The 21,396-nt window shown below is 31.2% G+C and overlaps 2 protein-coding genes across 2 annotated transcripts; one reads left to right on the forward strand and one right to left on the reverse strand.

Annotated features, from left to right (window-relative positions):
• Positions 1-525: 525 nt before the first annotated feature.
• On the forward strand, positions 526-6,882 carry LOC129882240 (dol-P-Glc:Glc(2)Man(9)GlcNAc(2)-PP-Dol alpha-1,2-glucosyltransferase). Its single transcript, XM_055956442.1, has 8 exons — positions 526-801; positions 1,215-1,303; positions 3,098-3,431; positions 3,883-4,153; positions 5,156-5,293; positions 5,395-5,602; positions 5,991-6,133; positions 6,279-6,882. The coding sequence occupies exons 1-8, from the start codon at positions 712-714 to the stop codon at positions 6,536-6,538; spliced, it is 1,533 nt and encodes a 510-aa protein (XP_055812417.1). The 5' UTR covers positions 526-711; the 3' UTR covers positions 6,539-6,882.
• Positions 6,883-14,347: 7,465 nt separating this feature from the next.
• LOC129882248 (probable protein phosphatase 2C 23) lies at positions 14,348-17,271 on the reverse strand. The gene is made up of 4 exons (XM_055956446.1): positions 15,723-17,271; positions 15,504-15,617; positions 14,765-15,029; positions 14,348-14,669 (listed from the first exon to the last, which is right to left on the reverse strand). The coding sequence occupies exons 1-4, from the start codon at positions 17,124-17,126 to the stop codon at positions 14,554-14,556; spliced, it is 1,899 nt and encodes a 632-aa protein (XP_055812421.1). The 5' UTR covers positions 17,127-17,271; the 3' UTR covers positions 14,348-14,553.
• Between the last annotated feature and the right edge of the window lie 4,125 nt (positions 17,272-21,396).

A 21,396-nucleotide genomic window follows, 5' to 3' on the forward strand; every position in this document is an offset into this window, starting at 1 on the left:
AGTTCCTTAGATGGAGCCGTCATTATTTTTATTTGTTTAATTTAAATTTTGCGTGCGTTAATAAATAATGATTGACATGAGTATTTTATCACGATAAACATTAATTGATATTTAATCTTAGGTCTTTAAAAACAATTTGGAGAATAAGTATTTAATGTTAAAAAATTATATGTTTTTTGGTTGATATACTAAAAGTGAAATATATTTTTAATACAGTGGATAAAGAAAAGTGAATGGAGAAAATATGTTTCCGAGCATTTGTCAAAAGTAAATATTTCAATTTCTATCAACTATTTTAACAAACTATATTGGTTAGATTTGAGGTGAACTGTGAAAAATATTTACCTAGACATATCAAAAAAATATCGCATCAAATCCTTGAACCTTGACACAAAATTGCACTATATATATATACACCTAAAAGAATTTCACCAGATCTATTAAATAATAATAATAATATATATATATATATATATATATATATATAATGACAAACTTAAAAAATCCAAAATATAGTTAAAAGACTATTTTGAATTTACTCCCAAACCAAACATACGATCCAAGAAAGATTGAGATGAACTAAACGACGTCGTTGCTTTGAGTTGCTGTAGCATCTGGGGATCCCAATTTCTGTATCAGGGAACACCCATTTGCAGAAAGATCGAAACTTTGGAGGAAGGAAGAAGAGGGAATTCAAGAATCGTGGAAATAATGGGTAAAATTGCATTAGCAGTGATTGTAAGTTCATGGATTGTAGCTGTATCCATCCTCGTCAATCGTATTGTTCCTGAACCTTATATGGTATTCCTTTTGTTTTTGTTTTAATCAATTTTTCTTGTTTAATATGAATGTAATTGATTGATTTGATAATCTTATATGGAGGTGTAATGTTGATTACACTTTTCTTGAGCTGAGAGTTTATGGGAAATAGCTTCTCTACCCCTGCAACAAAGGACGGGTTACATTCTGCTCTTTCGAGACTCCACTTGTGGGACTATGTTGTTGTTGTTGGAGGTGTAATGTGGATATGTGTGCTTTTGAATCTTTTTATACTCGACTTGTGGGACTACACGGGCTATATCATTGTTGTTGTTGGAGGTGTAATGTGGATATGGGTGCTTTTTTGAATCTTTTTAGACTCCACTTGTGGAAACTACATGGGCTATATCATTGTTGTTGTTGGAGGTGTAATGTGGATATGGGTGTTTTTGCAGGATGAGATATTCCACATACCTCAAGTGCAACAGTACTGCAAATGCAATTTCAGAAGCTGGGATCCCATGATCACCACTCCTCCTGGGCTGTACGTACTATCTCGTTCCTCTCCTATTTCGTATGATTACTTGCTTCGTCGTTGGTTTTGGTAGTCTTGTCAATTGCTCCTGCTTTGTACTGTAACTTCAGAGAGCATGAAAATAGGGACTCCATTACATGTGGCATTACCCTCTTGGAGTTGATATGTGGTGAATGAAATGTGATAACATTTCCCTCTTGGAATGAAATGTGAATGAAAGGCTATTTACATATGGCATTACCCTCTTGGAGTCGATATGTGGTGAATGAAATGTGATAACATTAGCTTCACGTAGTCAATTTTCCCTGAACAGTTGGGAATATGTTGAATGGTTACAAGTTGAGAGCTTTTCCTTAATTCGTTCCTTGATCTTTTCGGGTGTTAATTATGATTCAGGGCTACATCGACTAAATAGCATGACATGTGGTCTAGTTTGGAAATAGAAATTGTACATGCTATGCTCGTCTTGCCAAGCTTACAGGATCTTGACCATTTTGTGTATCTACAGATTATGAGTCTTTTCCCATTTATTTGGTTGCAAAAACTTAGGTTTAAACTACATATTCTACCCTTAAGATGCTCTTATAGCGATAGTAATGGAATGGCATTTAAGGACCACAAGTTCTAAGGTTACTTTTGGTGTGTGCCAAAAGTCGGTCTTTCTTTCTTTCTTCAACCGTGTGCCCAATCAAAGTGTCAAATACTGCTAAATAAAATGAAATGGAGGGAATGATAGGCTGGTAACAATATAATTTACTCTAACACCCATCTAACTGTAGTTATTATTGTAATAATTGGTGCAATCCCACATCCATATCCAAATCGTGTCTGATCGACATGGGTGTGGCATGATTTGAAGGCCCAGCAACATAGATGGCGCATTATCCATGCCATTTTTCCATCCATTCCTGCCAGTTTGTCATCTACTCCCACACCATTCAAGATTCATTTAGGATAAGGACAAATGCAAAATAGTGTTTGTATAATATGCCATCTTCATGAGTTAGTATTTTGTTTTCCACATTCACAATTTCGAGTTATTTTTGGTTTTCCATTATAGGGGCACCGAGTGTTGGTTTTGATATATAAGGAGCGGTCTTGCAACTAAGTCATATTGTATGGGGATTGTTGTAAGTTACTTTGTACAATGTTCCCCTTGTCCGAACAGATAGTGTTACTTTTCCCTTTTGGCAGTCCCTGAGTGATGCCTATTTACACTAATAGTAATCTTTATGCAATTGGACCCTCTTTTCCACTTAACGCAATACAACTTGTTTTTCTTTTTTAATTCTTTTTATTTTTGTTAAGGCTAACCTTACTTTATCAAAAATAAATAATCTTCGGCAGTAAGGTACCTCTTCCTTGTTCTGAACTCCATAAACAGAAATTTTAACAATGGACCCACATATTCCTGCAGTAAATATTAACCAATATGCTAGGTCCCATAAGATAATAAATGAGATGGACTGATTGTGGGTCCAAAAAAGTATAAACAGATCTTTGGTGCAATTGGTTTCATTGTCAGTTGAGTATATGTCATCTAAATTCTATAAAAACATCACCAAATGATAAACAGAATTCTCTCAGATTTGTCTCTTTTGTTTTTCAAAGACTAAAAGGGATATAGATAACAGAGAAGGATAAAGATAAAAGAATGGAGCTAGCTGATATTGCATAAATTGTGCCATGGCCTTGATACATGCTAGAATATGAAAAGAAATGTTCAAGATGATTCAGTTGTAAAAAGCACTCTAGATTTAACTGATAAGGGAATTTGATGCAAATAATTTAAAACTTTTGCAGGTACATTGTTTCACTTGCCTATGTTGCTTCTTTGTTTCCAGGGTTATTCTCTATGAATGTAGATGTTCTGTTTTCAGATGCTTGTTCCTCTTCCATCCTACGCTCCAGCAATGGTGTATTGGCTGTATTTTGCAGCATTCTGGTTTACAACATACTTACCCACCTCAGACCTTCTCTTGATGACAGAAAAGTAACTCTTCAGACGGTTGTCCTAGCATTGTATCCTCTTCACTGGTTCTTCACTTTCCTCTATTATACAGATGTAGCGTCGCTAACTGTTGTACTTGCATCATATCTTATGAGTCTCAAGAAGAAATATTTCTTCAGTTCCCTGGTAAGAGGATTAACTCAATCCCATTTAATTCTTTGTAGTTGATAATAACGGGGAGCAAAGTTATTAATTGACTTTTATTCAAATTCTGCACTTTATTTATTCATGCACCAAACATATTCCAATATATATATTATTTTGACATCTGACAAGTTGCTGACTACTGGAATCCACATGTTAGACCGCAGTGTGCTTTGATCACTGTATTATATTGTTGCCTCCACTTGAGCTGTATCAGAACAATAACAATACTCAATAGAAAAAATGGGGGGGGGGGGGGGGGGGGATAAAGGAAACAATGCTTCATAACAATTTTTCTTCCTCTCGAGCCTGATTTACTTTCCTGGGTTAATTTCATGCATGCTTTTGATAGTTCCGTTTAATGACCAGATATTGAATATGACCATTTTTTTTTTCTGATTGAAAAGTTAACAGCGTGTTCATACATCTGAAGGTTGGGGCTTTGGCTGTGCTGATACGACAAACAAATATCATATGGATCCTTTTCATAGCATGCACAGGGGTTTTAGACTATATTCTAAATCAGCAGAAGGATAGTGCTGATTTGACTGATCCTAGCCAATCACAAGGTAAAGATGCTTTCCCAGTCTCGAGTCAAGGTGTTGGAACACGCTCTAACTTGAGAAAGCGCAGAATCCACAATCAGACAGCTACATTCAGCTCTCCTATCAACCAAACAATTGCTTCCACAATGCCTTCCTCAGGTTCTGTCATCTTTTCTTGCTTTAAGTTTTTTTAATCTGCATTTATGTTGTGTTAGGACACATGATAGCATCTGTTGATTTTTGTTTCTATCCAGTGATCTTCTTTTTGATAAGTAATTTTTGTTCAGTGATCTAAAATATTACATTGAATGAAAAAATTACAATCAAACGCCGTTTTGGAATATATCAAGTTCAATTTTACAAGTTGTCAAGTGTTTCGTTAATGAGGTGAAATATCCAAAAGTTTTACTTGCGAACCTGCATCATGAAATCTAATATATCTGTTGTGAAAAAACCTGGTAACCATAGAGGATATAAGGGAAGAAAAACATTCCACCGGCTCTGGTGTCCTATACAGAGATACTTTTGTTTGTGCTTTTGTAAAACCTTCTTTTTAACTGTGAGAACACCTCAATCCGGAGTAGGGACGTGGGCGGGTGAGGAAAAGGAACTCTTATTACTTGTATGTTTAAGTAATTGCCCTACTGATATAGTTTTCTTTGATTGTTAGGTAATATTACTACTTAACAAGAGGAACCTGCTAGTCCAAACACACTTAACCCTCAATAAATCAAATTTTAGGCTTTTGATCCCGCCATTAATAAATTCTTACAAATATAATTTATTTCTAATTAGTAAGTCATGTGAGTATGACATGTTATGCTAAGTGTCTCTGTTTTACACTTCCTATTTTCGGATTAATAGTCTCTAACATTCATACGAGAAGTGTGTCATGCGGAAAGCTTGCTTCATATGTTTGAAGCATCCATTTAATGTCACATTGACAAGAAATTCTTCATTGATTATGCTTGGTACAAACATGTAAGTTTTGCTTGTCAGATGACATAGTATAGACTAGTAACCTATTCGGGGCTCATGCATAGTTATCCTTTCTTGCATATTAGTAGTTGGCAATGCGATTTAAGTTCCTTGTGTATATGAAGGTTTATAATTACTGTTGTTATGTTATCTTAATGTATAAGAGACTACATTCCTTTTCAGATTTCTCTCATGAGGTGTGTGAGATTATCTCAAGACTCTGGCAATTTAAATGGGAGATTATTGCATCATTTTGGCCTTACCTTGTAGTTATGGCTGCTTTCATCACCTTTGTTTTCTGGAATGGGAGTATAGTGCTTGGTACCAACTCTCACTTTTGTAGTTTTGTTTCTTTATGGTGTCTATTCCATTTGTTAACCGTGCATGCACACTCATTCTTTGCCCACCCTTGGGCTTTCCAGGTGCAAAAGAGGCTCACACGGTTTCTCCACATTTTGCACAATTGATGTATTTTAGCTTGGTTTCTTTGCTGTTTATGACTCCCGTGCACTTCACAATTGGTCAGGCTGCAGCTCTGGCCCGATACTTCTGGAAGAAAAATAAGCTGGTCAGTTTCTTTCAGTTGTGCACGGCATTAACCGTTGGGTTCCTTTCAGTGCACTTTTTCAGGTTAGATGAGTGACTTTGTAATTTCTAAGTTCAGTTGCACTTTCCTTATACCCTCCACCCCCCATGCTCTGTCCCTTTCCCTCTCGTTCGACCCATTCATCACTTTCTTGTCATGCAATTCAATCTATAAATAGCAGTTTCTGAAGGTGTTTGTGTTTTCCATTGTTTCTTCTTTGTTGCATCACATTTTCCTTCATACCGAACACACCCTTGTAATGGTGTTCATTTCTTATAGATTCTAGCTGTACGCACATTGTTTTCTTTTTTCTGATTCGGATTTGATATCTAATAGTTGGTTCCTTGCAAGAATGAAAGGCAATAGTTTGGCATTCAAGTGACCAGGAAATGGTAGTATATGTATATATGACATGATATATTGATAATGCAGCATTGCTCACCCTTATCTCGTTGCTGACAATCGACACTATACCTTTTATCTCTGGAGAAAAGTAATCAAATTTCATTGGTCAATGAAGTACCTCCTGGTTCCGCTCTATGTATATTCATGGTTATCCATCTTCAATATCTTGGGTCAGTAAAACACTCGGTCCTATTCTAACTTGTGCATGCTTTTTTTAATATACATCCCTAGCTCCTACTCGGAACCAAAGAAAAGAAGATTTCATTCATACTTCTAGTTTCTTTTAAACATATTCCTTTTTCCCTCTATTTGCAGCTAAAAGTCAGAGGAAGACATGGGTACTGATATATTTCCTGGCTACCGCTGCGACACTGATTCCAGCTCCACTTATAGAGTTCAGATACTATACAATCCCATTCTTTTTCCTGATCCTCCATTCTCATGTTGATGATGACAGAAGTTGGCTTCTTTTGGGAATCCTGTATGTTGCCATTAATATTTTCACCATGTATATGTTCTTGTTCCGTCCGTTTTCTTGGGTCCATGAAACTGGTATACAGAGATTTATATGGTAGCAAGATACTCAGGAGAATTCATGAAGTGTTGATATGCTGCACCAGTGTTCTGGTTGTACCTGCAGATCCCAATTGGTCAATTTGCTCCACTTTTGAAATGCAGTTTAGGATAATTTTTTGTAGAATAATGTTGTAGCTGGGGTGTCAAATTTGGATAGATTTGGCATTGATATTGTACAAGAACTTTCTTAGCATCAAAATGAGTGGTAAAAGGAATTTTGTTTCAATCAAAACTAGTGTCTGACCAACCATTTGAGGTTGTGTTACTAGTTCATAATATCACATTTCCTTTTTTTTTTTTGGAATGTACGTTAGATGTTTAGTTATTCAATATTCGTTCTATAATTCTGTCTTTTATATGATGGTGCTTGATTGTACCACATAGTAAAGGCAGACTCGGAATTTGAAGACAATTAACTTCTCTTTTTTTAGAATGAAGTTATTTTTTAAAAAGGTAGATAAAATGTTTTATTTGTCGGAAAAATGTGGAGATATTATTGTACTTAGGATTTCTACGTTGAATTTGAAAAGTAAAAGGAGAACTTTCATGTTTTGAGGAATTTGAATGTTAGATATTTGGCACATCATTGGCATAGTGTATTGGGATTCTGTCTACGTGTAAGAGTGCAATCAGTTTTAATTTCAGATAAAAAAATATATATTATAAAATATATTTAAATTATGGTGAATTCCTAAACACTAAATGTAATGACTAAGCTAGGAATTTCAAAAAATTCAAACTTTGCAACCTAAAGCAATTTTATTTAGGGAAACTTACGTAATCAAGCAAACATGTGATATATATTTATAATATATCATTATAATTTGAAAGAATTACAATTTGTAGTTATAATTAGAATTTTGTAGCTATTTTCTCTCTCCTTTCTCTACGCTCTCACTCGCCTCTCCCTTCTATCTCTATCATCTCTTCCTCACCCCGTCTCTCTCGTCTTTCTCTGTCTTCTCTCTCTCAATACAAATACAAATGGTAACAATCAATTATACAAATACAAATGTTAATAGTCAATTATACAAATACAAATGATAACAATTAATTATAACAAATACAAATAATGAGTGTCAACTATACAGATCATTTTTCAGCGACACAAAATACAAATACATATGTATTCGTTGATATAACATTGATTGATAAAAATGATAATAATCAATTATACAAATACAAATGTTGAACTTGATATAATATTGATATTATTGTATTCTCTAATACAATTTATTCATTGATATAAATTGCATTTGTTAATACAATTGATAAAACATTGATACAAACAATAACAATCGATTATACAAATACAAATATTAAACTTGATACAATATTGATACAATTGTATTCAGTTACAAATTGTATTTGTTAATATAATTGTGTTATATATAGACTGATTATATATACAATTATCAAGCCGATATACAAATACAATTTGCCTCTCTCCTTCCTCTCCCAATCTCGCTCGCATCTCTCCCCTTCTAAATGTAGTCAGGGGCGGACCCACATGCACTCTTTCGGATGCTCGAGTACCCATTAACCTTGACGTAAAATTATTTATATCGAATACCCATTAACCTTGACGTAAAATTATTTATATATATAGTTTTTAAAACGTGACTAAATCAAACTTTCAACAACTAGTGAACAAATCTCGTATTGGGTGTTTTGGTCTAGTGGCTAGTTCTTAGCTGTGTCTTTAGCTAAGTCAAGGTTCAATTCTTGCTAATAACAATCATTTACACTTTTTTATGTTTCTCTTTCCCAAATAAACTCTCACATGTTCTTCTCTTTTTACTTTTTTTGTATACTTAACTTTTAATGTTAATTTCTATTACGTTTTATGAATTTCTTGACATGACAAAATTAAAAAGTCATGTTCAATCACTTTTTTTTTTGTAATGGTAATATTAATCTTATTTTTTTCATTAATGTTTTAAATATTACGTTCAAATAATTGGACACTTATACTATGTGATTTATAGTAATTTTCTATTAAAAAAAGTAAGCACCCACAAGCCAAAAATCTGAAATTCGCCACTGACTTTAACTACGAATCGTAATTAAGCAAACTATATCTATTTTGTTCCACCACCCACTCCCCTTCCCACCCCCAAAATAGTGAAGTGTATGTTCCAAATTGAAAAAAAAAAAAAAAAAAAAAAAAAAAAAAAAAAAAAAGAAGAAAGTTCCAAATTGTCAAAGAGTTATACTACCATTTACGATATATAAAAGCAAATGAAGTGCTCTCTTTGAACGTTGAACATTGATATGTATTGTATTTATTGTCTGAGAAAAGTATGCAATCATGTAAAATTTATTAAATATAAATTTATAAATGATTTAAATTATATTAAATTCAAGATATATTAGTCAAAATAAATATTACGGATTAATATAATTGGATCAATTATTTAAATTCAATAAATATGGATTTAATTAAAGTCCAATTTTATTGGGCTAGTCCATTGATTTGGGCTACAAATGATGAGCCCACTTTTCTAAGCCCAAAATCATATCATCCTAGAGGCCCATTTTTGGTGTCACATGTCAAGTGACGTGTCATGCCAAGACAAACAAATAAGTCAATAGGAGCATGTTGTGTGTCAAAATGACAAGTCCATTCACTAAAGTCCATTATGCCATGTCACTTAAATCTGATTGTCTGGAGGAAAAAACCTGTTTTCATCACAATTCCTCTATTCCACAACTATAAATAGGGGTCCTCATAATTCAGAAAAGATACCATAATTCTAACAAAAAGCCAGAGATAACTCATGGATCAAACGTCGCAGATTTCTCTACAAGCTACAAGTTCTCAAGACCACAAGATTCAAGATCAAACTCAAAAGCCCTTGAATTGAAGTAACAATTCAAGATCAAATCCATCAAGTTTAACCAAATTCAAAATCAAGCTCAAGAGTCCTTGAATTTATATTAGAAAAGACGAATCAGAGGATACATAGAGATTGTAACACTCATATTCAAAAAATCAAATACTATGATTATTGCGATATTTTTCATTCTTAATTATTAGTTTCTCGACACGAATTTTATTGTCTACAAAGTATTACTCACTAATTTGTTTTAGTCAATGAGGTGACAATAATTCACACGTTTTTTATGGTTAGCTGCAACACTAATTCATTGTATCTGGTTATATAGAGTAATATGTAGGTACAAGACTTAATATAGTTGTCACAATTTGGTTCTTGCAATAAATTTAAAAAAAACGAAAAACAAATAGGAGTTTCCTAAACCAAGAAAAGAAAAGAATAATATGTGTGAATCCAAGAATATAGTCTGACTTGACAAATGGCAGCAATTAAAGCTAGCATTTGCTGATAAATTTGGGAGTGGATTATGAAAATTTATCTTCAATATCTGTTTGGCCATGAACTTTACTGTTTGAGCATTAGAATTTTTTACTTTTTTTTTGGAATTTTTTCACTTTATTTAAAAATCGGCGATTGGTCATAAAAACATCCAAAACCTTGTTCACTTTAATTATTCTCTTTCACGATATTTTCTTTTTTAAATTTTACCCTAATTTTTTTATATATAAAATGACTCCATTTAAAATATATTTTAGGTTAGTATCATTTTTTATTGGTAAAGTACGTTCAAACCACCAACTATTATTTATAAAAAAAATTATAACCATCTTCAACTTCAAAAATTCCAAATAAAGTGAGAAAATATTTATAATTGTATATAGTAGCTCGTATATGAGATCTAATATATGACATTGTGTGACAATCTATTTTTAAATATTATTTTTTTAGAGTCGATTTGATTATATATTTCAAGTAAATTAGTCAAGTTGGTAATTTTACTAATTTTTAGAAATTGGAGATATAAATCATATTTTTAAAAAGTACATTCAAATTCTAAATATTCTTTGAAAAAATATGATCAAATACAATTACAACTCCAATTTTAAAAATTCTAAATAAAGTGAATTTTTTTTGGTTTTCATGGTCAAACGTCCCAGAGACAAACTTTATTATTATTTTCTCAAGTAAAATGTATGTTCAGATACAAATTCAAGCTCTAAAAATTATAATTTTTTCAAATTTCAATTTCAAAATTTAAGGCGAAATGAGAGGTAAGACAAAATTTCAAGATAACCTAATTGCATGATGTAGATTTATTAGTACAAATATAGAAAGTAGGAAGTAAACGATGGGACCCTTTTTGCCAAAAAATTCATGTTTGATTCATTAACTAATCGTGTGTACAAACCTAAACCATATATGGTTGGATCACAAACAAATCATTTTCATGTTGGACTATTCTATTTTGAAGTTTTTTAAAAAAAAAATTGTGATTTTCTTAATATTTTAGTTTGGTCAAAGATTGCTTCACATCTTGCATTACCTACAGCTTTATATATAATAAATACTAACAATGAAGTCTTAACTCAAATGACATGATGAAACCTTAATAAGCCTTTAAAATGCTTTTTGACTAAAAGAATATGATGATTAACTATTTTTTAAAATGTTAGAAATTGAAGAATCGTCATATTCTTTTAGTTAAATATTATTACGGGCATCTATTGTATAGTCAATTCATTTGAAGGGGTTCGAGTAAAGAATTGGGTTGAATTTAGGGTGGGTTAGGTTCTAAAATATTGATTTTAATTTATTAAATATTTTTTTCTTAAAAGTCATGTCATTAAATAGATGTCGAAAATTGTATTTTTAACTAAAATGATCGTGAAAGCTAACTAAGCAAAATTTTCAACCGATTTCTGTGAAAATAATCACTAAATATTTTCGGTTGAAAATTTCAATGGAAAAATCATGTTTTACACAAATTTTCAGCAATTTGTATAAAAATTATGAAATTGATTTTGTGTGTATTAGCGATCATCAAACCACTAATATCATGGTAGAAAAAATCTTTGTTTCTAATAGTATCAAAATTATAATCTCTTGTTCAACCAACATACAACCAAAATTATTATTTTTTAGGATTTAATTATCTTTTTTCTTTTCTCACAAGATATTTGCAACTAATTATCACCAAAAATCAATAGTGTATTTTTCAGTTGGTAATGAGTGATGTTGATAGTCCAAAAATCAAAACCAACTCCTCTCTGTCCTTTGAACATTTATTATTTTCATCTTTTATAACTCATTAATATTGTCACGAGATTTTAGAGATACCTAAACCACAAGCAACTGTCAAATAATAATATTTATATTTTTAGCTTTAATTTCAAGAAGTTGACTTTTTACCTTCATGTTAATGTATCATATTTTATAAGTGCCAACGTTTACGTATAATATTTATTGATCCAAACCTACCCAACCCCCACTTTTCCCCCTTTTTTTAACTATCTGATATTCGAAATCAACTGATAAGAGCCGGTGCTACAAGAGTCATTTATTCGTATCTCTATCTTGTTCTTGTCTTTAGATTATGTTTCGTGTAATAAATAACATTTTTATGGGTTATGAATTTATATTTTTGTATTATGAATCTATAATGTTTCACAAGTTATGTTTGGGTATGACTTTAGTTTCTAAATAACTTATATTTAACTAGATATAAGTTCGATTGTTAGAGGACAAAAATTAAAGACCAACTCATTTGCAGGACAAAAATAAAAGACCAACATATTTAAAGGGCAAAACGTGCAATTTTATGGAGTTACAATTGACGAAAGGTATATCAAATCAGTGGCATCTTCATGATGAAGGAAGTTCAATCGACTATCCTTCGATTTAATGTGGCTACGCCATTGTCCACTACAATTGACCCAAGTAATAATCCACATTCACAAAAAGTAAATCATCTGAAAGGGGTAAAATATTTTTTAGCAAAAAATCCGAACACGAGACATTTGGTTAATAATTGTGAATGGATGGGAACCATATCCCAACATGATGGTTTGTTTATTTATTGTTAATTACATCATTAGCTAACAAAATCTCCAATTAAAAGCTAAGAACAAGACAACCTTAATGCAATCTTTTTTGTCTGCTAGCTTTTAGTCAACTATTTCCCTTCTGTTTCTTTCCTTGCTTCTAGTTTGTTTTTACAAGTCATGCTCCATACAGCATTATTGTATACTATAATAGCCGTTTACTAACATAAGTAAACCAAATATGCTGCTCTTTTCTGATTATTTCCTACGTCAGAAGTATGACTTTTATAACCCATAAGGGTGGTCGTTGGTTAAAGCAGACGATCTTCTAAATTAAACGAGGAGTTTTGGGTTTAAAAACCTCTGCATACGATTCTCGATCGAACTTATCGCACGGGACTTGTGTAATGTGATTTATCTCTCTTTATGATTTATGGGCTATTACATTAAAATGGGGTTAATTTACCTTGTGTGTACCTAAAGGATAACGACCGCGAGTTCCCTGGTCAATAAGAAAAATAAGTATGATTTATTATGGTTAATTTGCCAATCTTTTCTTTTTTTTCTTTTTTAGGTTTTTTTTTCAACTCTAGAATAGATTAGATTACCAAAGAAAACGCGTAGAGAGTTAATGTCAAATGATGAGTATAATTGACTATCTCCATTTTCTAACCAACTAATTTCTGTTTAGGGAGTAATTGAAATTTTCTTCAACTGAAATTTCTAATGAATTCTTGAAGAAAAAAAAAGGAATTTTGAGGACTTTGAATTACACGAGTCGCAACGAAAAATGAGAAATATTGTTATATTCAAATTTATGTTCTACAATTAATCGAATTGAATGACGATGATGATTCACATGCGGCAGATGATCAAATCCTAGATTCATCTGAATTCATTACTTTTATTTTTTATCTGAATTTATTTGTGTGATATCCACAGAAAATATTGAAAATATTGAATTATGAACCCTTTAACTTAAACAAGGTAATGGACTCACTTATTGGAACTCGAGTCATTATGAACACATATAGAATTAATTAAAATTCTGAATTTGCTTTTAATAATTTATATAACTGACTTCATGAGATTAACACATAGTTATTATTAGTCAAACTGAAAGTTGGTACCAAACTAATCAGATGATGATAAGTGATAAAGAAACTTGAACAGTTATATAATTAAAACAACAACTTGGTCAACTAGAATCATTTTCCAAGTTTGAAATGGTGAACAAAATTAGTATAGTCAACTTTCAATTTTCATTTTCCAACAAATCTTGTTGCTTGTATGAGAAACCATAACTTATGGATATAAAGAATAAAAAGAATTCCATCAAATATCAACTTTTTCTCTCTTTGGTCACTTCAATTGCTTTTAACATTATGCCATTTATTCTGATTTCAAATACATTGTTCTAACTTGTTTCTCACTTAAAACTGTTCAGGACAAAGCACTAAACTTGAATATTTGAAACTCAACCTCTTTGTAACAACACTTCACGGCCAAGTTTTCATTGGAACCAATTATGTCATATTATATGTTTCTATAATAACATTTTACTTTGTCATGCTTTTTATAGTATTTTGTCATGACTTCTTCATTTCTGTTATTTCCTTTCCGAACTTATAGTCTCTCAACCTCCAGGGTAGGGGTAAGATATGTGTAAACCTATCCTCCCCAGACCACCCCACTTTGTGATGTTACACCTGGCACAAGAACATTTCGCTATGATGGTCAAAAAATATCCAAACAAATCACGATTATAAAGAGGTTTAACTGTAGTGAGTATGATATAAAATAAAGGAATTTTGACCAACAGGTCATATCTATTGAGGTAAAGTTTGTGAGATGGAACACCATCTGTTACAAAATTCACCATTGTCCTAATAACATTCGAATGTAAAAGGAGGCAGGGGATTGTAAGTTTATTGGTAACTTTACAGTCTCTGGATCAAGAAACCACAGCCTCGCGCACTATTTTTCTATCGAGCAGCCTAAACTTGTATACTATAAACACTACTGCTAAAATCGGGTAAACAAGGGCTAACAGCAAAATTAGCTCGATTTTTTCTATGTACTTTTTTTTGGTCTTGAGGGTAAACTTCCAAAATTCCTGGATCTAGCTGAGATTTACATCGATGATTTCCATATCCTTCCTTCGAAGGACAAAATGATAATTGAAACATCATCATGGTACTTCCTACGATCACCTTGAGGTATGTCGAGCAACTCATGAAAGTTTAAGCCTGCAAAATCCAAAATGGACGTTGTTTAGAACGATTGATATGAGAAATTACTAAGCAAATCTCTAAGGCAAAGATTCTGAGTGTTTTGTATTTACCAGCTTTCTTAGCAGCTCTGAATAACACTTCTTCAACGAGATGCTGTGCAGGATCTCCCTCGGGGAATATAGACATAAAGGTCTCAACTTCCGAGACTGCTTCTTCATTGGTAAAGTATTGGTAGAGCCCATCGGATGATAAGATCAAGAATTTGTCTCTTGAACCAAGTGTGTGGTGGTAAAGTGATGGCAAACAGTTGATGTAAGGTGAATTTCCAATGTAGTCAATTCTGAACATCTCTAGAAGTGCATTGTTCCATTTGGCCTGTAAAATCACAGAAATCGAAAGGATATCAAGACAAGGCTAATAAAACAATCTTCAAGCAAATCAGCAGCATGTTCAGGTGAAATACGAGTTAGCTACAGTCAGACATTTCTATAACATCATTGGTTGTCTTAATACTTTTTGATTGCTATAGTGAAATGTTGTTATAGAGAACATATAATATAACATAACATACATGATAGATCGATTCTACCAAAAAAAAACAATTGCTACAGTGAATGTTGATATAGAGGAGTGGTTGTTATAGAAAGGTCGGACTGGAGTAAGAATACTTCTAAAGATTTCAATGTTCAAACAATACTAGTAGTACAATATCGACATGTTTTTCTGTAAAGCATATCGCTTCATATTTAATTAGATTGCAAATAGAGTTAACAATTTCAAAACATGTTGGGCATGCCAGGCATCAATTTGATCAATGATACAAATGAGTTTATAGTCTATTATTAATACCTGTTTGAGATATCCTGCTCCGAAAGCTCGAGTAACCTTCAAGGAACCTTTCACTCTATCATTTTTAATCGCGAAAGCATCATCCGGATGCTCACTTCTAATCTTAACAACTTCCTGCAATCATATTCACAAGACAAGCACAACATAAACATACGAAAACAGGCAAAGTACAAAAACGTTTCGTGCAGTTACTTATGTAAATGAGCTATGATTTTTTACCTCTTTGATAGATGTGCTATGATCCATAGTAAGTTGGGAAGCAACAAGATTATGTTTGCGATCGGATTCAGCTCTATAGAGTGCATCAATGCTGTTTACACTCTGCTCATTTATCCTTTTAAACTTGCTACCAGAAAGATCAGATTCAAGATTTTGAGCTAAAACAGCTCGGCTATCGCCAACATTTAACAAATAGACATCTTGATCCTTAAGCAACATCACTAAAACACAAGATCCCATTAAGGCCAATTCAGGATTCTCATTCACCATCATATCAGCAATCTCCAAATACGACGCCTCGGTCTTCCTTAACCCTTCAGATAAAGCCTTCAAGACATCAGAATGATCAACAACAGAAACCCCATCAAATTCTTGATTTGAAACAAAATGTTCCACCTTGCTAGAACCCGAGTTTCTCAATGGAACTATCTCGTTGCTCGTCGAGTTCTTAGGAGTTTCTGACTTATCATTCCATAACAATCCTTTGAGTTCTTTATAGACATTTGAATAAAGATTACTCAACAGAAAATCAGTAGCATCAGGACCATTAAATCCATCATAAATCCCAACAAAAACCCATCCATGTTCCTCAGAAATCACAACATGTACTCTGTCTTCCCCTGCTTTTCCTTGTGCCCATTGAACATTTTGGCCTCTAAATGAGTCATTTCCCTCATCATCATCAACCAAACTATTTTGACTACTCAAAGCATTTCCAATATTACTATCTGTAACATTAACTTCATTATTATTATTATTATTATTAATATTCTTTTCAGCCAATTTCACTTCTTTCAAAAAAGCGCTTGAAAACACTTTCTTTAAACTTCTAATCACACCCCATTTCTTGGATTTTGGTTTGTACCTTTGTATATGATCATACTGATTCTCCAACGGGCCCGAAGTGAAGCTCCTTTCAATCGGGCCCGACATGAATCCCCTCTCAACAGGGCCCGAAACCAAGACTGAGCCTGTATTGGATACACGGGCCGGGATCGGGCCGGAATGAAATGAACCCCTCGGAATTGGCTGAAGAGGAATAGAAGAGAAAAACTGAGAGCTCTCAAAAGCTGAAGCTTTATCTACATGAGCAGAAAAGTCAACCAGGGCCGTTGACAAAGGGGTGAAGGTGTTCGCCGATATGGAGGCGCCGGAGATTGTACGAAACGCTGCCGTCGTGGTGGTGCTGCTGGTGACACTGGAAATAGTGGTGGTGGTTGAAGAAGAAGACGAATCATCGGAAAACGGGTGGGGTTTTGAATACGGGTCGGGTCGGATATAGCAGAAAGAATGACCCAAACCTTCATCAAGTGGATCAGTGAAGTTGATATCATTATGCCTTTTTGATATTTCACCAACATCTCCAGCAAAACAAAGATTCAGTTTTCTTACTCCATTACCCATTTTTGAGAAAAACCCAGAAATTATTTGTAATAAAATCAACAAATTAAGAAAAAAAAAGATATTTTGATCATCAAAGATTCATAAAGATTGATTTTTTATGAAGAAATGTTCTTGAAAAGTGAAGAAAAACATGGGAGAAAATGAAGGAGAAGAATGAGAAAAGCTGATTTTTTTATTTTTTGAAAGTTCAGAGGAAGTGCTATGACACGAGGATTTAATAAATGGAGGAGAGGAAAGAGAAAGAGTTGACTTTTGATAACATAAAAAAATAAGAATATTATTTTAATTGAATTTTGTAGATTTTTTTGTTTTTGTATATATATATATACTGTTGTTTTGGGTGGGCAGTGCACTAATTAATATTTTTTAAAATATTTATTCTTTTATTTATTTTGGGTGGGGCGTTGACATTCAATATCATAACGTTTTTGTTTGATTCTTTGTTTTTCGGGTGAGAAGTCTTTCTTGGGGTGGCGTGAGGGAGGGGGGGGGGGGGGAGTCTCTTGAATATTACTCTAATAAATTTTAAATTTGATTTTTATAATTTTGGTCAAACATATTTTAATTTTTAATTATTTGATACATGTTTTTGATTTATCTGAATTTTCACAAATTTAATTAATTTTTTCTGTGTTAAATCTTTTAATTTTTGAGGTGCTGATGTTAAATTTGCACAACTCTATCATATTTGAGGATAATATAATTTCAAAAAGTAATTAAATATCACATATCTTTTAAGTAAACATTTTAGTTAACTAATTATTTTACAAATGAAAATAAAAAAACTTATCAATCATTGGAGAATTAAAAGTGCAATTATTTCCTTTTACCTTTTTTTTTGGTGGTGGTGGTGGGGTTGTGTGAGGTAGGGGGGGGGGTTAGTTTTAGGAGTTAAGGCTAAGGTAAAAGCCAAAGCGTGTTCATTTTTGAATAATTATTAATCTAGTACTTTAATATCGAAAAGTCAAATGGAGCAACTTGAGGAATATAAGAATATTGAAGGGGGTCAAAGTAAAATCAAAATTAGTTTCTCTATCATAAATTTAGATGACATCATTTAATTGGATATAAATGTAAAATTAAAAAATTAAAATAATTTTTAAGTATTTATGTGATTTATAAATCACTTTTTTTTAAAAAAAAATTACCTTATTGATAGTAGAATGAGAATTATTAAGATTAAAAACATGCTTCATATAAATTAAAATTAATAAAATTTGATTAAAAAAAGTCTCATGATAACTAAGATGATAATTGTGTCAAAAAAAAAAAAAACTTTGGGTGCCATGTCTACCTGAGATATGAATCCAGCTGGCCAAATGCTTGGCATGACCAATCATAACTTATATATTTCTTCTCCCCCCTTTATGGTTTCATAATATAATCTATTTTATTGAATATTAAATTTTAAAAAATAATTTGACTTATAAGTTAGTGGTAACAGAATTAATTATTTTTAACCATTTTATTTTTTGGTTTTTCTTTGCCATCTTCAACACTCAAAACATCTTCTGACTTTAGCATTAATCACATTATTATCTATAAAAACAAAATTGGAATAAAGATGTTATTATTTGAATTCTTGAAATCCAATTTCAACCTCTTTTATGAAAGTCAGGAGGATTTTAAATTAAATGAAAATTTGACTTAAAATATGAATTTCAACAAGAAAAAATTTAATACAATTTTACTTTAACAATCATTTTTCATTATGCATTTTAAATAGAAAAGCAAAATAATTACTTTTTTATCCCAAAATAAGTGCCGCCTTAGAGAAAATTACGCTCATTAAGAAATCAAAAATACAATATGTATTTTACTAAACTATTCCAATTTAATAAATATCTCTTGAAAATTAAACATTGTTAAGAAGATAAAGTATAAATATATATTTGAAAAAATATACTAATTTATTTTTAGGAAAATAAAATAACATTTATTTTGAGTCAACTACATCCTTCACAAGACACAGAAAAAAAATATATAATTGCAGCTGTCAATTAGCATCTTAATATCTAAGCATTCACTATATTGTTATCAACAATTATTATGACCCCATCTCTTGGAAGAAAAGAGGGGAAAAAAGGAAAAATGTAACATCCATCACCAAGAAAATGGAACTTTAAAATCAGATCATTGTAATTTGATTCAAAGTCAAGTCTCATTTGTTTGCCTTTTTGCTTGGAAATAAAGATTGTATTTTCTTAATTAGCAAAAAAGAAAATTTATTTCCCCTAGGGGCTGTTTGATTCTTGAAACAAGGCGAGATATCATAGGATTTGAATTAAATTTATATTTTATTTGATTGAAGGTATAAATTAATTTTACATCTTCAGCTGAACAAAGCACAAACTTGATCTTGAATATCCCCACCTTATGGTATCATTTTATCCTATTTTCTCGGTGGGATAAATTAATTCAAGGATTATAATCCCTTAAGGATTGTTTGGTAATGGATAAAGTTATGTAGGTATTAATAATAGATAAATTAGTTATTTATGAATTAATTATACAAGGTTTAGTCATGTAAGATTTAATTATTCATGTATCAATTATTTCATTTTCTATATACTCTACATAAAAATACTATATAAATTTCCTCATACGTTATACACATATTAGTTTTGCGAAAAACAAAAAATGAACCAAATATTATTGTATTAACAATGATATGCTTTATGTTGGAAAGGTGAAAAAAATCAACCAAAAATTGTTCTCCCTCCAATCCCATAATACTTGTCGCATTTCATTTTTTATAGTCAAATTAAATTAACTTTGATCAATATTTTAAGATGATTTATTTCATCATTTCGATATAGAAGAATTGTAACGTATATAATTTTTTCATGTAGGTTTTGAATATCTAAATTATAACTTTAAAATATTAAATTAATCTAATTTTTATTTGTCATATTCTCCACCACTCAACATCTTCTGACTTTAACATTAATCACATTGTTATCTATAACCACAAAAATTGGAATAAAAGTGTTATTATTTGGATTCTTGTAATCCAATTCCAATTTCCTTTGTTAAACCAAGGAAATTAAAATTGATTAGAGGAAACTTAAATGAATAATTGACTTCAACTCTGAATTCAACAACCTTTCCAAATACAATTTTACTTTAACAATCATTTTTTTTTTAAAAAAAAAAAGGAAAATACTAATTAATAAGCCTAGCCTTATGGTCAACTACATCCTTCACAAAAACTAAACAAAAAAGACATAATTGCAGCTATCAATTGTCATCTTAATCTTTAAGCATTCACTATATTGTTATCAACAATTATTATCATCCTATCTCTAGGAAGAAAAATGGGGGAAAAGGAAAAATATATTAACCCAAGTTCAACAAATTAAATGAACATTCACCACCAAGGAAAATGAAAATTAATAAAACAGATTATTTTAATTTGATTCAAGTGAAATCTCTTTTGTTTGACTTTTTTTGCTTGGTAATAAAGATTGTCTTTATTTTTTTCGAGCAAAAATGAATCAATTGCATTTTCCTTGTTGTAGTTACCGCTCATTAAAGTTGTGAATATATTATAATACAAGAATTAGTTATGCAATATTTAGTTTTGTGAAATTTAGTTATAATTCATGTATTTGTTATTTATGTATTGATATTCTAGTTTGTATTTAGCATAAAATAATATTAAATTCATTTATACATTTATTAGTTATGCGGAAAAGCAAAATATGATTCAAATATTTATCATGTCTCATTTTTTTGAGAGTCAAACCAAATTAACTTTGACTAACATCTTAAGATATACTTTTCTCACTATATTGATATTATCAGTTGTACTTTTTCGTGTGGTTTTTTAATATTTAAATTGTAATTTTATAATATTAAATTAATTTAATTAAAAGTCAAATTATTTCTCAAAAAGTGAAACATGACATTTAATATAAGACCATAAAAGTATAACTTATGCTAAATTTTATGTGAAGATTATTTTTCCTCGTTTTTTAGCCCAATAATATAAAGTTAAATTAATTTTAATACATAAATAACTACTCTAGTGAGAAATGTGAAAAAAGAGGAAAAATATAATAACTCAAGTTCAACAAACTAAATGAACATCCACCACCAAGAAAAATGAACATTAATAAATACGATTATTATAATTTGATTTTCAAATCTCTTTTGTTTATCTTTTTTGCTTGATGATAAAGATTATATTTCCCTCAAGACATCATATTATGAATTTTCTCTGACAGATTAGGCTGAAGTTAAGTGGAAAAGATGATTTTTTTACACT

The sequence above is a fragment of the Solanum dulcamara genome, chromosome 3 (assembly GCF_947179165.1).
Source record: "Solanum dulcamara chromosome 3, daSolDulc1.2, whole genome shotgun sequence".
NCBI lineage: Eukaryota > Viridiplantae > Streptophyta > Magnoliopsida > Solanales > Solanaceae > Solanum > Solanum dulcamara.

What these genes read in the sequence shown, in the direction of transcription:
- LOC129882240 (XM_055956442.1), top strand. Translation starts at nt 712, where the DNA reads ATGGGTAAAATTGCATTAGCAGTGATTGTAAGTTCATGGATTGTAGCT. An exon ending in AATATTTCTTCAGTTCCCTG is followed by an intron (nt 3,432 to 3,882) that starts GTAAGAGGATTA and finishes ATACATCTGAAG; the next exon opens with GTTGGGGCTTTGGCTGTGCT. An exon ending in ATCCATCTTCAATATCTTGG is followed by an intron (nt 6,134 to 6,278) that starts GTCAGTAAAACA and finishes CTCTATTTGCAG; the next exon opens with CTAAAAGTCAGAGGAAGACA.
- LOC129882248 (XM_055956446.1), bottom strand. Translation starts at nt 17,126, where the DNA reads ATGGGTAATGGAGTAAGAAAACTGAATCTTTGTTTTGCTGGAGATGTT. An exon ending in ATAGCACATCTATCAAAGAG is followed by an intron (nt 15,618 to 15,722) that starts GTAAAAAATCAT and finishes ATATGATTGCAG; the next exon opens with GAAGTTGTTAAGATTAGAAG. An exon ending in CAGAGCTGCTAAGAAAGCTG is followed by an intron (nt 14,670 to 14,764) that starts GTAAATACAAAA and finishes TGGATTTTGCAG; the next exon opens with GCTTAAACTTTCATGAGTTG.